Source organism: Mustela nigripes, chromosome 10 (assembly GCF_022355385.1).
Source record: "Mustela nigripes isolate SB6536 chromosome 10, MUSNIG.SB6536, whole genome shotgun sequence".
Lineage (NCBI taxonomy): Eukaryota > Metazoa > Chordata > Mammalia > Carnivora > Mustelidae > Mustela > Mustela nigripes.
The window spans coordinates 28,974,660-28,997,753 of record NC_081566.1 but is presented as its reverse complement, the minus strand read 5'-3'; the positions used below and the strand labels follow the sequence as shown (position 1 = coordinate 28,997,753).

At 49.7% G+C, this 23,094-nt stretch overlaps 1 protein-coding gene across 1 annotated transcript in view; it reads right to left on the bottom strand.

Moving 5' to 3' along the window:
* The window catches only part of LIN9 (lin-9 DREAM MuvB core complex component), a 79,078-nt gene extending 71,042 nt beyond the window's left edge, over window positions 1-8,036 (bottom strand). The window contains exon 1 of the mRNA XM_059412896.1: window positions 7,843-8,036. Coding sequence (XP_059268879.1) covers window positions 7,843-7,882 — 40 coding nt within the window. The 5' untranslated portion in view covers window positions 7,883-8,036. The remainder of the gene's footprint in view (window positions 1-7,842) is intronic.
* Between the last annotated feature and the right edge of the window lie 15,058 nt (window positions 8,037-23,094).

Genomic DNA, 23,094 nt, shown 5'->3' with positions numbered 1-23,094 from the left:
GGGGCGCGGCGGGCGGAGGCGCGGCGGGCGGGCGGCACCTGTGGGCTGGCCGGCGCTTTTCCGGCGCGCCCGGCCCTCCCCGCCGTGGGGAGCCTGCGGGAGGGCCCCGGCTGGGTCACCGCCTTGGGCCAGTCGGCCGGCCGCCGGGCAGCCGCTGTGCTTGCTGCAGGACCTCGCGGCGGGCGGGGAGGGCACTGCCGGCCCGGCGCCCGGAGTCAGCGGCGGGGCGGCGGGTCCCCTGCCCCAGTCAGCCCGGGAGCACCGATGCCAGCTCGTCCCGCTGCGGGAGAGATGGCACCGTCCGTGATAAAGCCACCGTAGCTTGTCAACAGTTTGTGTAACAGTTGCTAGTGAGCCCTGAGCCTTCCCCGCCGGGAATTCAGGGGGTCGCGGAGAGAGTGAGGCCAGGACAAGGCAACACAGGTGAATTTCGGGGACTAGAAGCGCGGTGGAGGCCAGGCTCACCGCTGGGGCTTGCCCAGCCCTCTAGAGCCATGGAGCAACCGGGTTCTGGTTTGTACTGTTACTCAGAACCGGGTTCTGAGTAAGAGGGCAGCCAGCTTGCATCTGTGCCCTAACGAAAATGTGGGCCGTGGATTGCGGTGCCCCGAGAGGACGGTCCTGGAGACACGTATGGTTGGTTGCTGGCGGAGAAGTTCCTTGGGGTGGGCAGGCGAAAGAGGGGAGACACGTCTGCACCTGCCCAGGCCTCCTTTAAAAAAAAAAAAAAAATCCATTTTAGAGAGAGCGCACCTGCGGGAGGGGCAGAGGGAGAGAATCTCAAGCCGACTCTGCACTGAGTAAAAAGGCCGATGTAGAGCTGGTTGCGGGACTCGATCTCGGGAGATCTCCACCTGAGCCCCACACAGGAGAGAGTCGGGTTTCGCTTAACTTACTGGGCCACCCAAGGCACCTCGCAGGGTTGTTTCTTAAATCTCTGCGCTTCACATTCTCACAAAGTACGAAGAATCACAGCGGATTTTGAGGATTCTATAAATTGGTAAATGGACAGGCCTCATACTAGTTTTGCGCACACGATTTGGCTCAAACGTCCGCTGTTTGCTTCCACCACTTTGCAATGGGGTGGGGGGTGAGGTCTCACTGTTGCCGATCCCTGCCAGCTTCTGCCTGGGAAACTGAGGCCACTTCTGAGGTAGGAAGGGGAGCGGTGTGGTGAAAAGTTCAATTTTACAAAGTAACCCCTACTTCACTAATTTAACCCCTCCCGTGCCGTCTAGATACATTCTGATCTACCTTCCAAGAGGCCAAAAACAATTCATTCCCTGTTGTCAGCAGGTGAGAGTAAGTCCTACCAATTTTGAGAGAAGTTCCAGAAAAGGTCCACTCAGAATGGAAGAATAGAGGGCTGAGATATGTCAAGTGTGGCAAAGTAGCCCATGGTCAAGGTATCATTAGACCAAAGCAAACCAGCTTGTGTCCTAATGCAGATTTCACACAGAACAGCAGGTCTGCTGTTTAAGTAATTTTAGGCTCTTTTTCTGATAATCTGTATTTTATTTTTTGTTGCTTTTTAAACTTAATTTTTTAAAAAATTCCAGTATAGTTAGCACAGTGTAATATTAGGCGTACAACTGAGTGATTCAACACTTCCGTCCATCACCTGGAGCTCATCACAGACAGGTGCACTCTTTAATGCCCATCATCTGTTTCCCCCATCCCCCACCCACCTCCTCTGTGGTGACTGTCAGTGTGTTCTCTGGAGTTCAGAATGTTTCTTTTTCTTTTCTTTTTTTTTTTTTTTAAGATTTTATTTATTTATTTGACAGAGAGAGAGATCACAAGTAGGCAGAGAGGCAGGCAGAGAGAGGGGGAAGCAGGCTCCCTGTTGAGTAGAGAGCCCACTTGGGGCTCAATCCCGGGACCCTGAGATCATGACCTGAGCTGAAGGCAGAGGCTTAACTCACTGAGCCACCCAGGCACCCCTCAGCATCTGTTTCTTGATTTGTCTTTTTTTCTCCTTTGTTTGTTTTGTTTCTTTTTCTTTCTTTTTTAAGATTTTATTTATTTATTTGACAGAGACACAGCAAGAGAGGAAACACAAGCAGGGGAAGTCAGAGAGGGAGAAGCAGGCTTCCCACCGAGCAGGGAGCCGGATGGGGGGGGGCTCTATCCCAGGACCCTGGGATCATGACCTGAGTCGAAGGCAGACACTTAACGGACTAAACCACCCAGGCGCCTCTTGTTTGTTTCTTAAAGAACACATAGGAGTGAAAGCATATAGTATTTGTCTTTCCCTGACCGACCTATTTCACTTAGCATAATATGCCCTAGGTCCATCTGTGTTGTTGCAAATGGCAAGATTTCATTCTTTTTTATGGCTGAATAATAATACGCCATATGTGTGTGTGTGTGTGTGTGTGTATAAATCACACATGGGAATGGATATATTGTATGGGCTGCTTCCATACTTTGGCTATTGTAGATGCTGCTGTAAACCTTGGGGGTGTATGTGTCCCTTTGAATTAGTGCTCTTGTATTCTTTGGGTAAATACCCAGGAGTGTGATTAGTGAGTGGTAGGCTAGTTCTATTTTAATTTTTTTTTTCTATTTTAACTTTTTGAGGAACCTCCGTACTCTCTTCCACAGTGGCTGCACCAGCTTGCATTCCCACCAGCCATGCACAGCAGTTCCCCTTTCTCCACATCCTGGCCAACACCTGTTGTTTCTTGTCTTGTTGATTTTAGCCATTCTGACAGGCATGAGGTGATCGATCGCTCATTGTGGTTTTGATTTGTGTTTCCCTGATGATGAGTAATGCTGAGCATCTTTTCATGTGTCTGTTAGCCATCTGGATGTCTTCTTTGGAGAAATGTCTGTTCGTGTCTTCTGCCCATTTTAATAGGATTACTTTGGGGTGTCGCGTTGTGTGAGTTCTTTATATATTTTGGATACTAACCCTTTATTCTCTATTATTTGCAAATATCTTCTCCCATTCAGTAGCTTGTCTTTTAGTTTTGTTGATCATTTCCTTTCTCTGCAGAAGCTTTTTATTTTGATGAAGCCCCAGTAGTTTATTTTGCTTTTATTTTCCTTGCCTTTGGAGACCTATCTAGAAGAATATTGCTATGGCTGATGTCAGAGACATTACTCCCTGTGCTCTCTTCTAGCAGTTTTATGGTTTCAGGTCTCACAATTAGGTCTTGAATCCATTTTGAGTCTTTTTTGTGTATGGTGTAGGAAAGTGGTCTAGACTCATTCTTCCACATGTAGCTGCCCAGTTTTCCCAGCACCATTTACTGAAGAGATTGTCTTTTCCCCATCGGATATTCTTTCCTGCTTTGTCGAAGATTAGTTGACCATAGAGTTGTGGGTCCATCCCTGGATTTTCTGTTCTGTTGCACTGATCTCTGTATCTGTTTTTGTGCCAATACCATACTGTCTAGATCACTATAGCTCTGTGATAAAACATGAAGTCCAGAATTGTGATGCCTCCAGCTTTGCTTTTCCAAGATTGCTTCACTCTGTGGGGTCTTTTGTGGTTCCACACAAATTTTGGGATTGTTTGTCCTAGTTCTGTGAAAAATGCTGTTGGTATTTTGATAAGGATTGCAGTAAATGTGTAGATTGCTTTGGGTAGTAGAGACATTTTCCACAGTATTTGTTCTTTTAGTCCATGAGCATGGAGTATCTTTTTTTGTGTCCTCTTCAGTGTCTTTCATCAGTGTTCTATAGTTTTCAGAGTACAGGGCTTTCACCTCTTTGGTTAGGTTTACTCCTAGGTACCTTATTATTTTTGCTGCAATTTTAAATGGGATTGTTTTCTTCCTTTTTCTTTCTGCTGCTTTTTTATTTGTGTCCAGAAATGCAACAGATTTTTGCATATTGATTTTATATCCTGTGACTTTACTGAATTTATTAACTGAAGCAGTTTGGGGGTAGGGTCTTTCAAGTTTTCTAATAGATTGTTGATAATCTGCATTTTATTATTTTTTTAATTTTTAAAGATTTTATTTATTTGACAGAGAGAGAGATCACGAGTAGGCAAAGAGGGGAAAACAGGCTCCTGCTGAGCAGAGAGCCTGATGGGGGTGCTCGGTCCCAGGACCCTAAGATCATGACCTGGGCCAAAGGCAGAGGCTTAACCCACAGCACCACCCAGGTGCCCTGATAATCTGCATTTTAAACTAAAACCCTAAATGAGTCTACTCACATGTGGTCTGAAGCCTGAAGCTGTTTCCCAGCCCCATAGCTACCATGTATTAACTGTGAGACTGCAAGCAAGCCACGAAACTATCTTCATTGAGCTTCTTTATTGGATATTTATGAGAGAGAGTTTAAGTCATTGGTTACTCGATTCGCCCAACAACCTGAAAACTTGTTCAAGGACAACATCGACCAGGTGAGGGAATCAGGAACCTGAGCCCCTCTCCCTGCCTCATTTCTGCCTCTGTGGTGTGACAGTAACACATCCATCACCAGGCCCTTAAATTGTGTATTCCAATTTAAAATAACATATAAGAGGGCACCTGGATGACTCAGTTGATTAAGCATCTGACTCATGTTTCCACTCAGGTCATAATCTGGGTTGTGAGAGCGAGCCCTGGGTTAGGCTCCATGCTCAGCATGGAGCCTGCTTGAGATGTGCTCTCTCTCTTCCTCCATGCCTCCCTCCCACTCTCCTATTCCCTTTCTTTCAAAAAAAAGGGGGGGGGGAGGGAAATCCTCAAATATGCTGCAACGTGGATGAACTTTGAAGACATTCTGCTGAATAAATAATCCAGTCACAAACAGACAAATGCTGTACAGATTTCACTTACATGAGGTACATAGAGTAGTCACACTGATAGGGAGAGAAAATAGAACAGGTTCCCAGGAGTCGTTAGTGTGTGGTGGGTGCTGAGTTTGTTTGGAACGATGAAAGGGTTCTGGAGATGGATGGCAGTCATGGCCGCGGGGCAATGTGAACGTACATAATGCCACCAAACCCCACTCTTAAAACTGGTTAAAACAGGGACACCTGCTGGCTCAGTCAGTGGAACGTGCAACTCATCGTCTCAGGAGTTGTAAGTTCAAGCCCCATGTTCAGTGTTGAGATGACTAAAATTTTTTTTAAATGGCTAAAATGGTAAATCGTATATTATATATACTTTACCACAGTAAAAAAAAATGCCATGTTGCACCAACAGTACACACAGTATGATTCCATTTACACATATATATGTGTGAACTAGAATTTGGAATACACAATTTAAGGGCCTGGTGATGGATGTGTTACTGTCACACCACAGTTGACACTACCCAACAGTAGCTATCCCTGGGTAGTGTCAGTTTTAGTTTCTTTATATCTGCATTTATCACTTCTCTACAGTAAAATTTTTATATATTTTAAAGATTTATTTATTTTTTAAAAGATTTTATTTATTTATTTGACACACAGAGGGAGAAATCACAAGTAGGCAGAGAGGCAGGCAGAGAGAGTGGGAAAGCAGGCTCCCCTCAGAGCAGAGAGCCCGATTCAGGGCTCCATCCCAGGACCCTGAGATCATGACTTGAGCCAAAGGCAGAGGCTTAACCCACCAGACTCCCCAAGATTTATTTATTTTAGAGAGCACAGAGGAGAGGGGTGGATGGGGAATGAGGGAGAGAGGATCTTGAGCAGACTCCCCACTGAGCGTGGAGCCCAAAGCAGGGCTCGATTCCACACGCCTGAGATCACAACCTGAGCCGAAACCAAGAGTCGGATGCCCAACCCACTGCACCACCCAGGCACCGCTAAAATTTTTATTTTATAATAAAAGCAGCTAGTTTTTAAAAAACTGTGTCCAGGGCGCCTGCCTTCGGCTCGGGTCATGATCTCGGGGTCCTGGGATCGAGTCCCGCATCGGGCTGTCTGCTCCGCGGAGAGCCTGCTTCCTCCTCTCTCTCTCTCTGCCTGCCTCTCCAACTACTTGTGATTTCTCTCTGTCAAATAAATAAATAAAATCTTTAAAAAAAAATAAAATAAAAAATAGGGGCACCTGGGTGGCTCAGTGGGTTAAAGCCTCTGCCTTCCGCTCAGGTCATGATCCCAGGGTCCTGGGATCGAGCCCCGCATCAGGCTGTCTGCTCCGCGGAGAGCCTGCTTCCTCCTCTCTCTCTCTCTCTGCCTGCCTCTCTGCCTACTTGTCATCTCTGTCTGTCAAATAAATAAATAAAATCTTTAATAAATAAATAAATAAATAAATAAAAAACTGTGTCCATATAACAATATTCTTCAGAAAGGAAGTACTAATACTTATTACAACATAGATGAACTTTAAAATCATGCTGAGTGAAAGAAGCCAGTCACAAGAGACCACATATTATATAACTCCTTTTATAGGAAATGTCCAGAATAAGCAAGTAGAGACAGAAAGTAGATCATGGATTGGCTGGGGGCTGGGGCGGGTGTGTGGGATTGCTAAGGGGTATAAGGTTTCTTTTGGGAGTGATGAAAATGTTCTAAAATTGACTGACTGTAGTGATGTTTGCACAGCTCTACTAAAAACCATTGAATAGAAAATTTCAAATAGGTGACACGTGTGGTATATGAATTATATCTCAGTAAAGCTGTTAGAAGACCGTATTTTCAGACTTTTGGGGTTTTGTCTCAATTGGAAAACTTTGCTGTTGTCTTTTGAGATTTGATTTATTTATTTGATAGAAAGCACAAACGGGGATGGCAGGCAGAGGGAGAGGGGGAAGTTGGCTCCCTGCTGCCGAGCAGGGAGCCCAAGGCAGAACTTGATCCCAGGACCCTGGGATTATGACCTGAGCCGAAGGCAGATGCCTAACAGACTGAGCCACCCAGGTGCTCCCATTGAAAACCTTTCGGAGTCACTTTTTACAGAATGCTTTTCTAAGCCACTTAATGAAAATGCAAAGCCAAAGACCTCTGCTGGGCAATTTTCAATGATAACAGCAAACCAAAGACCAAAGAAAAGGCAAAACAACATCCAAATGTTTTCCTTCCCACTCTGTCTTTTCACCAAGCATGCTACTATTTACTGTTTTGCAAACTATACTGGAAAGAGAAGCCACCTCTCCCGCTGAAACCAAGTGACCACAGGAAGATGCAAATTGAATTCTTGGCAGGTCCTGTTTCTTTAGAATGACCCCTTGGAGGGTCATCAAATACCTGTTTCTCCTGAGACCGAGGTCAGGTATCCTTTGGTTCAAACAAAAGGAAACAAAGCAGAAGGCATCATTAAACCAATTTCAGGGGGCTCCAGTGAGACATAAACCCTGGGCTCACATCCCAGCACGTGAAACCAGCTCCCTGCCCCCTTCCTGTCTTCTCCTTTCCCTGGGTTGTACCCGGAAGGAACTAAACATTGCCTGTTGTATTTCTGATACAACTGAGGCACGAGTTCTAAAGACTACGCTCCGCAGAATTCACTGGTGTCCTGCAGTTGCCTTAGGGAGGCCTCTGTTCTTCGGTCTGTAGAACGAACGGAGCCAGAACTGAGGAAGAACAACACTTCCTTGAAGAATAGTAGCAACCTCTTTCACCAGATACCTTGTGTAATGAACTGTGAAAAAGTTATGATAGGTTATCCTATGAGAGGGAAAGTAGAAAGACCTATCCCCCCCGCCACATGAACAGTCACAGTTCAGAATTTCCCACCTGAACACCGATGAGGGGAGCCCAGGAGACGAGTCTACCCAAGGAGGAGCTCCTCTGTCAGCAGAGCCTTCCAGATGGAAGGAGTAGACGGCTCCATAGAGTGACTTTGAGATTCTCACCCAGAAAAACTACCCCTTCGGGACCCGTATGCATCCACAGGATGTAAGGAAACACTTGATCAGTGAAGAAACCAAACAAGACAACTCAAGTAGATACTTGGTTTCTGGTGAGCTTACCTTTTCCTGAATGCATCAGGACTCTGCTTCGCTCATGCATACCCCTGTTCACTCCTGAGTGAAGAAGGACTGTATCCGTTAGTCACTGTACCCCCAAGTAGAGCCTTGCTCTCCAGTTAGCAGGTGAGTCAGACAGTCCTCGGTTTACTGATACAGTAAAATGAGGATTTCTGCCTGGGTTTTTGGCAATTCAGAGCTGAGGGCTTTTGGTAGGTATTTCTAGTGGAATTAAGTAAAACCATGTTGTAATACATTTGATTACCCTCTTATGAAAACCTTGTTCTCTCCGTGCAGGCTAAGGGCCAGGGCTTCTCCAGCCAGTCTGCCCAACCGGCCTCTCCAGCAGAACAGCCAGATTCCTGACCACAAGCAGGAAGCTGGAATGGCCATTCTCTTGGTTAAAGGGAGCCACGGGTCAGTTCAGATGCCCGATGAGGGGAGGGCACGCTGGAGGGCCTGGTTCCCTGGAGGCCATCGGTGACTACCACAGTGCCTTGGACAAGTAAGTGACTTTACCTCTCCAGGCCTCATTCCCTTGTGTTAAATGACAGTTACATCGTAACCTACTTGATCAGATTGTAATGCATGTGGAGAGAAATAGCCAGTCCAGAACAAAGCTGGCCGAATGGTCTTAAAATGATCTCCTTAGTCTTTTTGTTAGTTTGTTTTAATATTTTTTAAAATATTTTTTATTTATTTGACAGAGAGAGACACAGCGAGAGAGGGAACACAAGCAGGGGAAATGGAAGAGAGAGAAGCAGGCCTCCCCGCCGAGCAGGGAGCCCAACATGGGGCTTGATCCCAGGACCCTGCGATCATGACCTGAGCCGAAGGCAGACACTTAATGACTGCGCCACCCAGGTGCCCCAGTTTGTTTCAATTTTTTAAAAGATTTATTTATTGGGCGGCCTGGGGGGCTCAGTTAGTTAAGCATCTGCCTTCAGCTCAGATGTTCCCGGAATCCTGGGATCGAGCCCCGTATCGGGCTCCCTGCTCAGCAGGGAGTCAGCTTCTCCCTCTCCCTCTATCTGCTGCTCCTCTGGATCTCTCTGTCTCTCAAATAAATAACATCTCTTTTTTAAAAAATAAATAATAAAGATTTATTTATGTATTAGCACACACAAGGGATGGGCAGAGGGGGAGAGAACCTGAAGGAGACCCCACACTGAGTGTGGAGCCCAGTGTGGGGCTTGATTTCAGGTACCTGAGATCATGACTGGAGCTGAAACCAAGGGTCAGACACTCAGTGAACTGAGCTACCCAGGTGCCCCGAAGGTGGTGAATTTTTAAAAAATGTCTTCCAAAAGAGCAGGATGCAGAATTTATACTTATAGTAGGGTTATACCCAAAACATGTTATATAGAAAACAGACCAGAAAGAAATGTACCAAAATGTTAATAGCAGCTTCCTTTGGTTATTTCGTCATTATTTCGTAATTATTGGTTATTTCTTTTTTCCTTTTTTCTGGCCCATTCACTTTTAAGCCTTAGAGGGCCTGTATGCCTGTGGTAGTGGTTATTTTGCACGTGTGTAATGATGAGTAGTTACCATTTACAGAATGACCACTACCTACTAGTCTCCAGTTAATACTACCTGCACTTTTCTCCCTTATTCTCACAAGCTGCTGAGAGAAGCACTGTGATTATCCCTCATGTTACTAACATTGCAGGTGTTTAGGGAACTTTCCAGGATCACACAGCCAATAAGTTGGTGTGCCTGCTCCAGAATGACGGTGGCAGGCCCAGTCGTCCACAGGAGGAGCACCAAGCTTCACAAAGGTCTCTCAACAAAGCTTCTACATGGTGCCCGTTCATTTGCTTAAAAATATAGAAACTGCTAACATTGAAAAGAGTGGCACAAGGATATTGTTAGTTACTTCACCTTCTTCATACAGTTCTCTGTTTGGATGGAATGTGTTGCCTTTTTCAAATTAAAAATAATTGCACATCAAATTTGACTGCTTTGATAGTGCACTTGTCTCCAGATCGTGATAGGAATTACTTGGACTGTAACAACTGCCAGGGATCATGTATGACATGTCATGTATGACATGCTCATGTATGACACGAGCATCTGTGCTCTTGTGAATCCTCTGTACCTGTCAACATGAGGCTCCTCCGGTCCATGGTCCTTTCCAGAATCACTCCAGCGAGTCTGCCAATGTCCCTTCCTCTGCATCCCCAAAACACACTAGCCTTGATCCAACAATTTGCTGTCGATCATATATTGTCCCTGGTTGATTCCACCCATATTTATTTATCTAAGACATTTATTTTAGAGGGCGAGAGAGCAGGGAAGAGAGAGAGCAAGGGGAGAGTGAGAATCCCACACAGACTCCCCACCAGCTGGGAGCCAGATGGGCTCAATCTCACGACCCCGAGACCCTGACCTGAGCCCAAACCCAAGTGCTGGGTGCTAAACCCTGTGGGCGCCCCAGGAGCCTCAACTAATATTTACTATGTGCATCTTAAGTGCAGGATGGAGTGCTCTCCAGGGGCTTCTTGAGAGGAGAGTCTGCCCATTGGTTGCAGGTGTTCTTGGATTCATGGTGTCCCCAGCATGAGCAAACACAGTGGGTATTAATAACTAACTCTTGGTGTGTTCCCTGCCCCTCCCCCCACCAGTCCTGGAACTTGTTCTTTCTCCTACGACCTCAGCTCTTGGGTTCTAAACCTCCCCCTGGGTCTGTGTCCAGCAGCCGTGCTGCGACTCCATCAATCACCAGTGCTTTTATGTCCTCAAGGTTATTTACTGCCTCCTCCAGCTTCTTGTGTAGGATTCTAGTTCCTCTTCTAAAGCATAATTTCCTCCCAAACTGTGTTTATGGATTTTTGTCTATATTTAGCTTTTGGCTTTTTTTTTTTTAAAGATTTTATTTTTTTAGGATTTTATTTATTTATTTGAGAGAGTAGGCACAAGCAGGGGGAGAGGGAGAAGCTGACTTCCCGCCGAGCAGGGAGCCCGACTCAGGCCTTGATCCTGGGACCCTGGGATCATGACCTGAGCCAAAGGCAGACCCATTGGGGCACCTCTAAAGATTTTATTTTTAAGTAATCTCTACACCCAACGTGGGGCTTGAACTTACAACCCTGAGATCGAGAATCCTGTGCTCTACTGACTGAGCCAGGTAGGGCCCTTAGAAAGCTCTTGGCTTTCTATTCCCCTCTCCCCATCGGTTTTCCTCTTGCTCCTCACCTGCTGCTTTCCTCTGGGGGAACATACACGAACTCTGTCTCTCTGTCTCTTTCTCCTCACCCCTCTCTCTCACACAGACACACACACTCTCACAAAACTTTTCTTCCAACAAAGTAAATTTTTCCCTAAAGTCCTTTATATATTGAGAGCTCTTAACTGGCTCTGCTACACCTTCCTAAGTAACAGAATAACCTCACTCAAATGACTTTGAACAATAAAGAAATAGCGTGTCTTCAGGCTGGGGGTCATGCATTTTGGGCAAGTTACCAGGGACCTGGGTCCCTCCCCTCTCCTCAGCCTGCCTTCCTCAGCGTGGCAGCTTATCCTGGAGAAGGAGCGAGCTTTTCTCACAGTGACTGATGGTGACCTCATCTACACATCCAGACATCAGAATGTCCAGGGGAGGGAGCCACCCTCTTCCACCTCACCTCAGTGAGGACCTCTTTCTGAAGGACCATGGCAGACTTCCCCTTAAGCCTCATGGGCCAGGACTGGGTCACATGCTGAGTCCTAACCTGTGTGCCAGCAGAGGAATGGGATTGCCACGACTGTGGCAGTCAGTGGTACCAGGTACTGACCACCTACCTCGTGGGTGTGGAGTGGCCTGGGGAGCTTTAAAAACCCTGATGCCTGATGCCCACCTCCTCATGGTCTGCTTCAGTTGGGTGGGGATGTACCCCAGACATAGGGATTTCAAGAATTCCTAATGTGTAGAGGGGTGGAGAAGGGGTGAATAGCAGGGGGGAAAACTGGGGCCAGGGAGGTGGGGAATGACTGTTGGACTGGCAAATAAATAAATAAATAAATAAATCACCTCCCTGAAAGCAAAGTCTGTCCATTCATTCTTTCATTGATTCATTCCTTGTTCAGCAAGCATGTATTGCGTTCTCACAATGTTCAGGAGATGAGAATTAAAGGGCACTATCAGGGAATGCGGAAAACCTATAGGTCACGTAAAATAGAAGCAGTACACTCCTCTGGGCAGACCCAATCTCAAGTAGTGGTGCTTGATTAGGGAAGAGCAGGCTGGATTTCAGCCCTGGCTGGGCATCCTTGTGGAGTGTACGGACTCATTAACTGTACACGGCGGACTAAAGAATACAAAGACAAACAGAACATGGTCCCTGCCTGCTAGGATCTTCGTCTAAAAGAAACACACAGGAAAGCTTTGGAGAGTCTGTCAAGTTGATCTGAGGTGGCCAAAGTCAGCAGAGGACATCTAAAAGTTCTACCATTAGAATAAATTGTTCACAGCTTTACAGGAGACAAATGCTTTTTATTTGGCTAGTCTAAGTAGCAGAGCAAATGTATGTGCATATTCTCACAGAATGCCATCCGGCTAGCACTAACTCATGATAAAGTTACTTCAGACCTTTTTTCTTTTAGACACACACACATTTTCACAACATTGTGTTACTTTCTTTCCTCTGCAGGAGAGTCCCCTTCGCATGTGCATTTTTAGCCAAGGAGAACCGGCTGTGCTGTGCACCCCGAGCCAATGAGCCAGGGCATGGGCCTCCTACTGCGTGAGCTCTCCGCCAATGAAAGTCCTGCCTTCTCCTTGGCTGGATGGGTTCTGGAAAGAGGTTCACCGCTCTGTGCTTTCTCTTTCTGCATCTGTTTTGTTTCTGGCAAGTGGTTCTGACCCACAATGGCTGGCGTTGGAAGGAGAGGGGCTGGCCCTGGGTCAAAGTGGAAGTATCCTGTTGGATTGCAACAGAGACTGAAGGGGCCCTTGAGGTAGCCTTCTGGGAAGGGAAGATAGGGGCATAAGGACTGCTTCGGACTCGGTGAAGGAGATCAGAAATGTTGCCGCAGTCCAAGGAGCTGGCAGGAAGGAGTTGTTTACAGCACACCCATGGCCACAGGGGATGTGGAGAGAAAGGCCCGGCAATCACAGGTTGCTGACGCTGGGAGCACAAGTGGGGACCTCCACTAAGAGGGAGCACTCCCGGAAATGAGTTGCCCGACACTCTTCTTTCTAGGAGTGCTAAACAGGATATGCATGATCTTTTGCTAGCTGATCTTTTCAGACTTAGCAAGAATAAGTATGCTAGTTAACAAGAGTCTGAAGAAAGAGGAGGAGGAGGAGGGCAAGGTGGAGAAGGAGGAGGAGTAAAAGAAGGGCAGAGAAGCTAAGTTTTGACAGGGATTGAGAGCTGGTGAGGAAATCTGAAAAAGCAGGTCAGCCTCCCAGGCTGGAGCTTGGGCAGCAGATTTTGGCTCAGGACATTACAGCCAAATTTGTTACCAACCAGCTGAGTGACCTTAGGAGGTAGGAAAACTGGGACCATTCAAGCAGTCCTAGTTTGACCAGCGCTCAAGGCACGCTGTGAAAGGGGTGTTTATACAGGCTGGGAGGCGGGGCTAGATCTGGGGTCCTTCAACCTTTGGGGTCAGGTGCCCCTGGAGAACCCAAAGAAAGGTAAAGACCCTTCTTTTGCTCTGAAAAACACATGTCCGTGGGTTATTTATGGCAGCACAATAAATCACCCCCAAGAACTTGTATATTCTATAGGTGCTACATGTTGTATTAATTTTCTGTAAGATATATTTTATGAATTATACACACTGTAGTTTATCTCACTGTTTCTGTGGGTCAGGGATTCGGAAGCTGCTTAGCTGGGTGCTGCTGGCCTATGATTCTGGGTGATTCAAGGAAAAGGAAGTCATGAACCTGACCGGGGATGCAGAGGCTTTCAATGGGGGTGGCGGGGGGTGGGGGGGACATTTGGGATTTTCACCAAGGAGTGGGTGTGTGTACTCTTGGCATCAGTGAGTGGAGGCCTGCAGTGCCCAGGAGAGCCACCCTCTGTCCGTTAGAAAAATTATCCAGCCCCAAATGTTTATAGTGCCGAGGTTGAGAACCCCAACCCACAGGCCCGACTGAGTCAGGCAGATCTCCTTCTGGGAGGTTTGCTCTTGCCCTGCTGAGGCTGCTGGTGTCTTCACAACCTGGCAGCTGGCTTCGGCAGAGTGAACTAAGACAGAGGGCAGGGAGGCAGCCACACTGCCTTTTAGGCCCGATTTTTCTAGAACCCATTCACGGAGTACCATCTGCATTAAAGGGAACACAAATTAGCTCTTACTGTTCGAGGGGAAAAATCACCAACGAATTTGTGGGCACATTTTAAAATCAACACACTCACAACAGAAGTTTCCATGTCGAAGTTGAGATGGCCCAGATCCCGCGGGCTGTCCGCGGAGGAATCCGTGCGTTAAATACCCTGAGGTCCCGTCCAGCTCCAACAACAGATGCGCTCTCACAACCTGTGATCAGAAAATCCACAAGGACAGGTAGCACCGCCAGATCCAAGCCCTGAGGGCCTTCCTCCAGCCGCGGCGTGGCCTGGCCTCCTTGCCCCTCTGCTCTCCCCGCGCCTCCCCGCTGTCTGTGTGCCCCGTCCGAGGTTCTTGCCATTCACTGCCAGGCTCGGTTTCCTTCTACAGCGGAGCAGAGGCGCTGAGCGCCTGACCTTTGCTGATCGATGGCTTGAGGCTTCCAGACGGCCCCCCCGGCTGACACGGGGTCAGCAGGCCTGCCCTTGTGGCTAAGAGGTGGTTCTAAGGGTCTGGGCCCACAGCCACTCACCCATCCTCTGACGCTTTATTTCATTTCAACCTGGTAACTTCTTTGCTTTCCATTAAGTTCGAACTGTTTCCAAATTGGTAGTTCCAAGAGGGTTTCTTGGACTAACGAAGAACAGAATATATTTAAATATCTGACTTAGGTGCTTTTCAAGATTTTTTTAAAAAAGGATTTTATTTATTTATTTGAGAGAGAAAGCACTAGTGGGGGGAGGAGCAGAGGGAGAGGGAGAAGCAGACTCTTTGCTGAGCAAGGAGCCCTACATGGGGCTCGATCCCAGGATCATGGGATCATGATCCGAGCCAAAGGCAGACACTAAACCAGCTGAGCCACTCAGGTGTCCCTCAAGATTTTCTATAAAATCATTTCTTTCTTTGAAAGATTTTAAAGTTATCTCCACACCCAACAGAGGCCTTGAACTCATAACCCTGAGATCAAGTTGCACGCACCAGTCTCTCACCCCAGGAGTCAAAGCCCCCTGTCCTTGCCGCAGGGCTCAGCCTTGCTCCCCGGGCACACCGAGAGCCCAGTGGGCTCACTGGACACACAGCACTCCTAAAGGGAGACGGCCCAGGTTTTCAGCCATCTTCTTGGGGACACTGAGACTAGGGACTTGTAAGGGGAAGAGGGCTCTGCTGGGAACCCCCATCCTGGACTTCCTGCTGCTCAGCACACCCTTGTCCAGGCCAGGCCGTAGGCTCCTTTCCAGTGCGGGGCCCTCCAGCTGCCTCCTCCCCTCTCTGACCCCTGGGGGACTGAGGACTGGCCCATACGCCCCTGCTTCCCTCTTTCTTGCTCCTCTTTTTTTTTTTTTTTTTAAAGATTTTATTTATTTATCTGACAGACAGAGATCACAAGTAGGCAGAGAGGCAGGCAGAGAGAGAGGAGGAAGCAGGCTCCCCGCTGAGCAGGGAGCCCGATGCGGGGCTTGATCCCAGGACCCTGGGATCATGATCCGAGCCGAAGGCAGAGGCCACCCAGGTACCCCTTTCTTGCTCCTCTTCAGGGCAAACAAATCCACCCTTCTTTACCGCAGGAGTGTCCGGCTCATCACGATGGTGCAGGAACTGCTGACAGTCAGGGCCTAGGTAGGGACATTCCTTCAACCACCCCAGAAGCTTGCCAGGGCTTACAGTGGGGAGCCCGTCCTTGCTCAGATGTCCCTAACCCAAATCAGACAGAGAGCTCACCGATTCCCTCCTTTTGGGGTTCGCCCAGCTTCCCAGGCAGAAAAACCAACCGGTCCCGTGGAAGTGCAGAAACATCTGTCCCGTGGGCAATGAGGCTCCCCTGCCCAGGCGTGAGGCCTGGAGGAGGTGTTCTGGGGGCACCAGGCTGGCAGCCAGCCATCCTTCAGGCATGTGCTCTGGGGAGTGAAGGTCAGGAGCTTCTTCGAAGGCAGCCCTGGCCGGAGCAGAGATGTTGGGGGCCAGCTCACGGAGGTCAGGCCCCAGGGAACCCCGGCAGAGACACAGCGACATGTCTTGGGCCGGCCCCGGGGAATCCTCCGGAAAGATGAGGGGCGGGGGGCACCTGGGACCAAGGCTCCTCTGTGGCCCGCACCAGGGATGAGGACAGTGCGGCTGGAAAGCAGAAATACCCACCTCCAACCATATTAAAAACATTCTTTATTTCTGTGACCTCATTGTAAAGCCTTCTTGTGAAAAAAAAGATGCGAAAAACCCCAAAGAGAAATAATCCCTCATGAGTCAACCACTTAGACACACTGCTACTTTTGCATTTTTGAGGTTTTCTTCTTAAGCATTTTTTCTAGGCACAGAGCTTTTAATTTTTTTTTCCTCACAGAATTGCACTATGCTGCAGATTTTAAAAATGTAAGACATAGTATCAAAGAAATTTTATTTTATCTTTTTAATTTTATTTATTTATTTATTTTTAAAGATTCCATCCATTTATTTGGCAGAGAGCACAAGTAGGCAGAGAGGCAGGCAGCAGGGGGCGGGTGGGAGCAGCAGAGAGCCCAATGCGGGGATCGATCCCAGGACCCCGAGATCATGACCAGAGCCGAAGACGGAGGCTTAACCCACTGTGCCGCCCAGGCGCCCCTCAAAGAAATTTTAAAATGAATTTCAATTTTAATAAAACTAATCATGTCATGGGGGTGATAAGCAAGTGCAATGGTTGAATAGTTTGCACGCCCTGAGGGGTGGGGCAGAACCGCTCAGTGGCCCTTGAGTGTGGAGGGAACATGGTCCTCGTTGCCGTGGCCGCACGCCAGCAGCTGTGTACCAGGCACTGATCTAAGAGCTTCACGCCTATTAATTCATGACAATGAGATAAAAGAGATCCGTCTGTCCCTGGAACAGCTCCGTGAGCAGGTGCTGCGGGCTCTACTTTCCAGATGAGGAAAGGGGTACACAGAGGTCAGTGAGCCACCCCAGGGCTCACGGACAGTTGAGTGGGGGTCCAAGCTCAAGCAGTCGGCAGAGACCACGCTCACCCTCAGACACCGGCTTGGGGGCTCACCAGGTCAGGACCCCCCACTTCAAGCTACAAGGGGGTCAGCATGGGGTCCTGGTAACTCTTGCGTTTGCTCAAAGCCCGTGCTAGGGAGCCTACGGGCAAGAAACGGGCTTGGGCTTGATGGAAGACAGGAGGCAGGGTCCAGAGCTGGTCTTCTCTACTCCTTGAGGTAGGCTCACGTGGCTTCTCTGGAAATCTTCCAGACACCTCTGCCCTCTTTGGGGCATGAGCTTTGGTGACTCCCATGAGCTCATGACTCAGAGTCCAATCTGGCTGCCAAGGTGTGTGTAATGGCGCCCCCAATCTGTTCGTCTCCTCTGGGGACAGAGGCCACTAGGACTACTTAATCCAGTGGTATTGAAAAATCAACACTAGGGGCACCAGGGAGGCTCAGCATGTTAGTGTCTGACTCTTGATCTGAACTCAGATCTTGAGCTTAGGGTCATGAGTTCAAGTCCCACTTTGGGTTCCAAGCCTGGTATGGAACGTACTTTAAAAAAAAAAAAATTAAAAAATCTACTGAATCTGAGGGGTTACTTAATTACAATAAACTGCCTCTTTTTAAAGTGTGCAACTCAGTGACTAGGATGCCACAACCAGGACATGCAGTGTCTTCATCACCCCCCAGAAGCTTCCTTGCAGGTGCAAGATTCTTTGTACAAATGACTGAGCTCTGCTCATCGGTCACTGGCCTTGGGGTGGTTGACAAGGAGTGCCACTCTGTCCATCCATCCAGCAGGATCTGTGTAGGGTCAGGCAATGAGAGGAATGTTTAGAACTTAGCCCTGCCGTGTACTTAGCCATACGGCCTTGGGCAAGTCACTCAGCCACACGGTGCCTCAGTTTCCCAGGGTTGGTGCAAGAGGAAAATTAAATGGTATGCAGTCGGATTGAAGTTATGAAGGAGACTTCACAACACGATAGGCTTGCAGAGGAAATGGTCTGAGAATAGTTCTGTGCCTCTGAGAACGTCCAGCCAGGTCGGAGTTCAGTAGGTGGAGAGGCATGGAAACTGCTGGAATCTCAGAGTCATCGTGGGCCGTGAAAGGCCATGTGTCTTTAGGTAAGAGTCACAGAGCCTGCCTACAGGATGTTCTTCCAGGGGCTAGAGAAAAATGCCCTTGCTGAACTATTTTTTTAATTTTTAAATTTTGATTTTATTTTAAGATTTTATTTGTGAGTGAGAGAGAGAGCATGAGAAAGGGCAGGGGCAGAGGGAGATACAGACTCCCTGCTGAGCAGGGAGCCCAATGTAAGGCTCGATCCTGGGACCCTGAGATCATGACCTGAGCCGAAGGCAGACGCTTAACGACTGGGCCCCCCAGGAGCCCCTCGCTGAACTATTTTATGTTTTTATTTTATTTTATATTTATTTTATTTATTTTTAAGTAGGCTCCATGCCCCACACGGGAACGGGGGCTGAGACAATTTTGAGATCCAGGGTCACACACTAGGCACCCCTGCCCACCGAACACGTCTTTTTTTTTTTTTTAAAAGAATTTATTTATTTATTTGACAGACAGAGATCACAAGTAGGCAGAGAGGCAGACAGAGAGAGAGTGGGAAGCAGGTTCCCCACTGAGCGGAGAGCCCGATGTGGGGTTCAATCCAAGGACCTTGAGATCATGACCTAAGCCAAAGGCAGAGGCTTAACCCACTGAGCCACCCAGGCGCCCCCCACCGGACACTTCTGAAAGGGCAGCAGGAGGCAAGTGAATGGTTGTGATCACCTGTTGTGCCTGCTCGACCTGACGCTTATAGGATGTGTTGTGTCAAGTGTCTGTTAACTGCATGAGGCGTCCAATGCATCCCCTCGGTTCTCACTGTGTCCCTGGTCCCTACGCGGGACTGAGGTGGGGGATGCCTAGGAGAGCCAGGGATGGCTCCCTTGGGGCTCACCCGTCCTGCCCCCAGAGAGTCCCGAGCCCCACCTAGAGGTCGTGGTAGCCATGCCCATGGCTGGGTGCCACAGGGGCCCGGAATCCCCACCATACACTAGTGTCTGGGGTGTCTGGCAATGACCTTGGCAATGTCCTGGAAGTGCAGCGGGTCTGCAGGGTCAGCACTGAAGACTGCCACTTGGACTGTTCTGAGCACTATCTCTGTTCCTGTGGTTTACAACTTCACCAGTCTCAGAAGGTGAGAGCAGCCAAGGGAGACTGATTATCTGGAGCCATGGTCTGGAGGGTCCTGCCTTCCTGGGCATGCTCCCGGGGAGTCCACACCCCATGTTCCTTGCTGGGAGAGCCCACCTAGCCCTAAGACGGGGCCGCACAGCCTGGGTGTTCCCTGTCCAACCTCCCTCGAAGCTGAGGTCCCCACCTGGGTCCCAACCTGGGCCAACGAGATTAGTCTCCTGGGAGCAATGGAGAAGTCATTGCTTTTTTGGTTCTATTTCGTGTTTTGTTTTTTCTGTTAAAAAGAGAAGGATGAGGGCCAAGTCTCTCCTTTCCTGCTCATGGATGTTGCTGTTAGGTGTCTAGCTGCGGTCTTTCAACAGTGAAGGGGAAACCAAGAGAAAGGCAGAGCGGAGTTCATCAACCTTGGCACCGCCTACTTCTTGAGAGACAAGAGCTGATGTCCAGTGGGGGCTGTCCTTGTTCGAAGCCGAAAGCAGCCATGTTCTGGAGGATTCCCCAAAACCAGGGAGCATCTGCTCAGTCCCCAGACCCAGCTTAGGAAGCCATGAACTAGAGGGTCTCCCCATTGTACTGATGTCCACTCTGGTCCTCACCTTTCTTCATTGACTGGTCATCAGCAGAGAGAGAGAGAGGCCAAGGACAGCTGGCACATAGGTCTCTAACTGGGCTGGCTCTGGAGAGATTTGTATGAAGGGCAGTCTTCAAAGACAGGGGCCGACAGGTCAGAAACATCATGTGTGAATGCCTTCCGGGGTTCACTCTTCCAGGGCCGACGAAGAGAGGAAGAGAGCCCCGGTGCCGGGGGACACCAAGGCCCTGCTACCTACCTGCTTTCCCCCACCCCTGTCAGTGCTCAGTCTCCCGATTCATCCCTGGCAGCCCCACGGGCTTCACCACCTGCTCGCTGTGTGGTTTGGGCTCTTGCCGGGTCAGAGAAACAAAATTGTCTAAAACCGTGTATTTCTGGAATGCCTCTAAGGTGCTAGGCAGACACACAGGTCACAATCGCTCAAAGCTTTGTTATTCGCTCTAAACCAAAGAGGCACACATGAGCTTATTCAAATCCAAAAGGCCCAGCCCGGCCCCTGGGGGAGCACCGCCCGGCTAAAATTAGCCCAGGCCATCTGCTTAGACAGCAGCTGGGCTATTCTGAGCCCCGGCAGGCCTGCCACAAGTGGGGCCGGGCCTGGGTGGGGGCGGTGTTGGAGTCTGGTCCCTTTGGCTGAAGGGAGGGCAGGAAGGCATGGGAGGCCACACTGAGCAGGAAGGCCAGAGTCCTGGCCGGGTCTCATGAGGGATCGCAGGAGGGCACACGGCCCAAGCGCAAGGTTGGTGTCTTTGTCCCTGTACCTCGTCTCCCCCTTCTCATCTGGGTCTTCCTGTTTGGACTCACACAGGCTAAACATTTTCTGGGACTTCAGGGGTGATGGCTGAGATTTATTGAGGGCACATCGAGGTCAGGAGGTCGCCCGAAGCATTTTGCGGGATCAGCACGCACATTCTCGTTAACAACTCAAAGGGGGCCCACCCAGCCAGCCCAGACGGTAGAGCGTGTGGCTCTTGATCTCGGGGTTGAGAGTTCGAGCCCCACATTGGGTGTAGAGATGATTTAAAAAAACCCCTTCAGACAGACAGCTCAAAGAGGTAGGTACCAAAAGACTTCAGGGATTATGAATGGCTCGGTTCATCTTTTTGGTCAATGAGGAAGAAGCCTGGTTGAAAGGGCCAAAAGGGGCCACGGCTCAGGCGACCCTGGACCTACAGGGTTCGTGCTTGGGACCCCGACCTCCACTACCCCCCACCCCCGAGCCCACCACTTGTTCCGTAAGGGCAGCCCTCCGTGTTCAAAGTGCGCTGAGCTGGATGGGAGTGGAGCGAGCTGGGGGTACGGACCTACACAGCATTGTTTTTAAGATTTTATTTATTTGAGGGAGAGAGTGAGAGAGGGGCGGAGGCAGAGGGAGAAGCAGGCTCCCTGAGGAGCAGAAGCCCAACATGGGACTCGGTCCAGGACCATGGGATCATGATCTGAGCCAAAACAGATGCTTCACTGACGGAACCCCCCAGGCATCCCGACCTAGACTTTTCTAGATACTCGACGGACAGGAGTCCAGTCTATATTCACAGCCACTGCAACCCATCACCATACATGCCAGATGCAGGTCCCAATGTGCTGCTTCAGTCCTAATTCCTACAGCTGGTCAGAGAACCTGCTCGCCTTAACTCCTCTCATGATCCATGACCTGTCTCCCAGCCCTCGGTCAGGAATTCAGCCAATCAGCCCTTCACCTGGTGGAGGGCCCAACCCTTCACCCAGAGGGCCCAAGTCCTCAACAGTCCTGTGTGTCACTGCTGGGGGTGGCTGGTTCCTGTTGGACTTGGTAGTGCTAGGAGGTTCTCCTGAGTCTAGGAGGTGCTCCAGAGTGTTAGGAGGTTCTCCTGAGTCTAGGAGGTTCTCCTGAGTGCTAGGAGGTGCTCCTGAGTCTAGGAGGTGCTCCTGAGTGCTAGGATGAGGTCCTCACCTCCATGGCACAGCCTCCCCCATGGTAGTCAGTAGGGTACTCCTTTCCCTGCTTTGGGGGAAACTTGCTCTCGGGAGCCTCAAACAGCCAGGCAGCAGCCTCATCTTCCCTTCAGTGGAACTACTGTTGTGTCCCAGGGGAGCCATTGCTTGCTCTGGGCCTCAGACCTCCACACCAACAGAGCTCTGGGGTGGGAAGTACACAGCAGGTGGGTATCAGATGTGGTCACAGTGAGGATTACTCCCCATCCCTATGTAATGTACTGTGGCTACGGGAGACTGTGACATCCAGCAGTCTTGGGCTTACGGAGTAGACTGGATCCTACAAGATGGGAGCTGTGTCTACCCAGGGTGCTCACCGCACACACCACAAGGAGTCCCTTGTGGCAAAACCCACTCCCTCCATGTGCCCGCTCCCTCCATGAGTACCTGGGATGCGGCTGTCCTCGCTGCTGGCACTGCCCCCAGCCCCGGTGGTGGGCAACCTCCTTTGGACAAGGGTCCAAATGACCCTTGGCTCACCCAGGAGACTTTACAGCCCCGGTTCCTTTTTACCTTTCAGAGTGAGGCTCCAAACACGTCTTCTCATAGCCTACTTCAGACAGGTCGACAGACCTGCGCTGCTTCCCCTCCCACACCAGAGGAGAGAGGCTGGCAAGACACGGGGTGCACTCTGTCACAAGACCACACTAAACCTCTGAACGATTAGCCCCAAACAAACTGCAACTTGAAGGCCTAGTAACATTCCTTTAAAAACCCGAGCCCCAATCTGCTGGCTTTCAAACACAACTTAAGAGAAGGGACACCACCTTGGTAACACTGGAGTATCACAGGAGCTGACCAGTCCTGAGACCCAGATCATGGTGTTGGGAGAAAGCGGATGGACCCTAAGCAGGGCAGGCCTCCAGCAGGGCCGCTAACCACCAGGGGTGGGAGGGTGTCCTCTTGCTCAGGGGACAGCCTGCAGGCATAGCACTGGGACCTTCTGGACAAAGCGCTCTCCGAGAGCCTCCAGAGGGGGACATCCCAAGCAGGGCAGGGGCAGGGACAGAGCCACCAATGCAAGTCTGTCGCTGCCACCCTGGAGGGACAGAGGGACAAGCACATGTGCAGCGTCTACCTCAAGTGCCTGAGACAGTGCATGTGGGCCTTTGAGGGGACCGGAACGGGCAGCGGAGGCCCTGGCTACACTCTCCGCTGGGGTTTCTTTGAAAGGCTCAGAAAGGGGCACCTGGGTGGCTCAGCTGGTTAAAGCCTCTGCCTTCGGCTCAGGTCATGATCCCAGGGTCCTGGGATCAAGCCCCGCACCGTGCTCGGCAAGG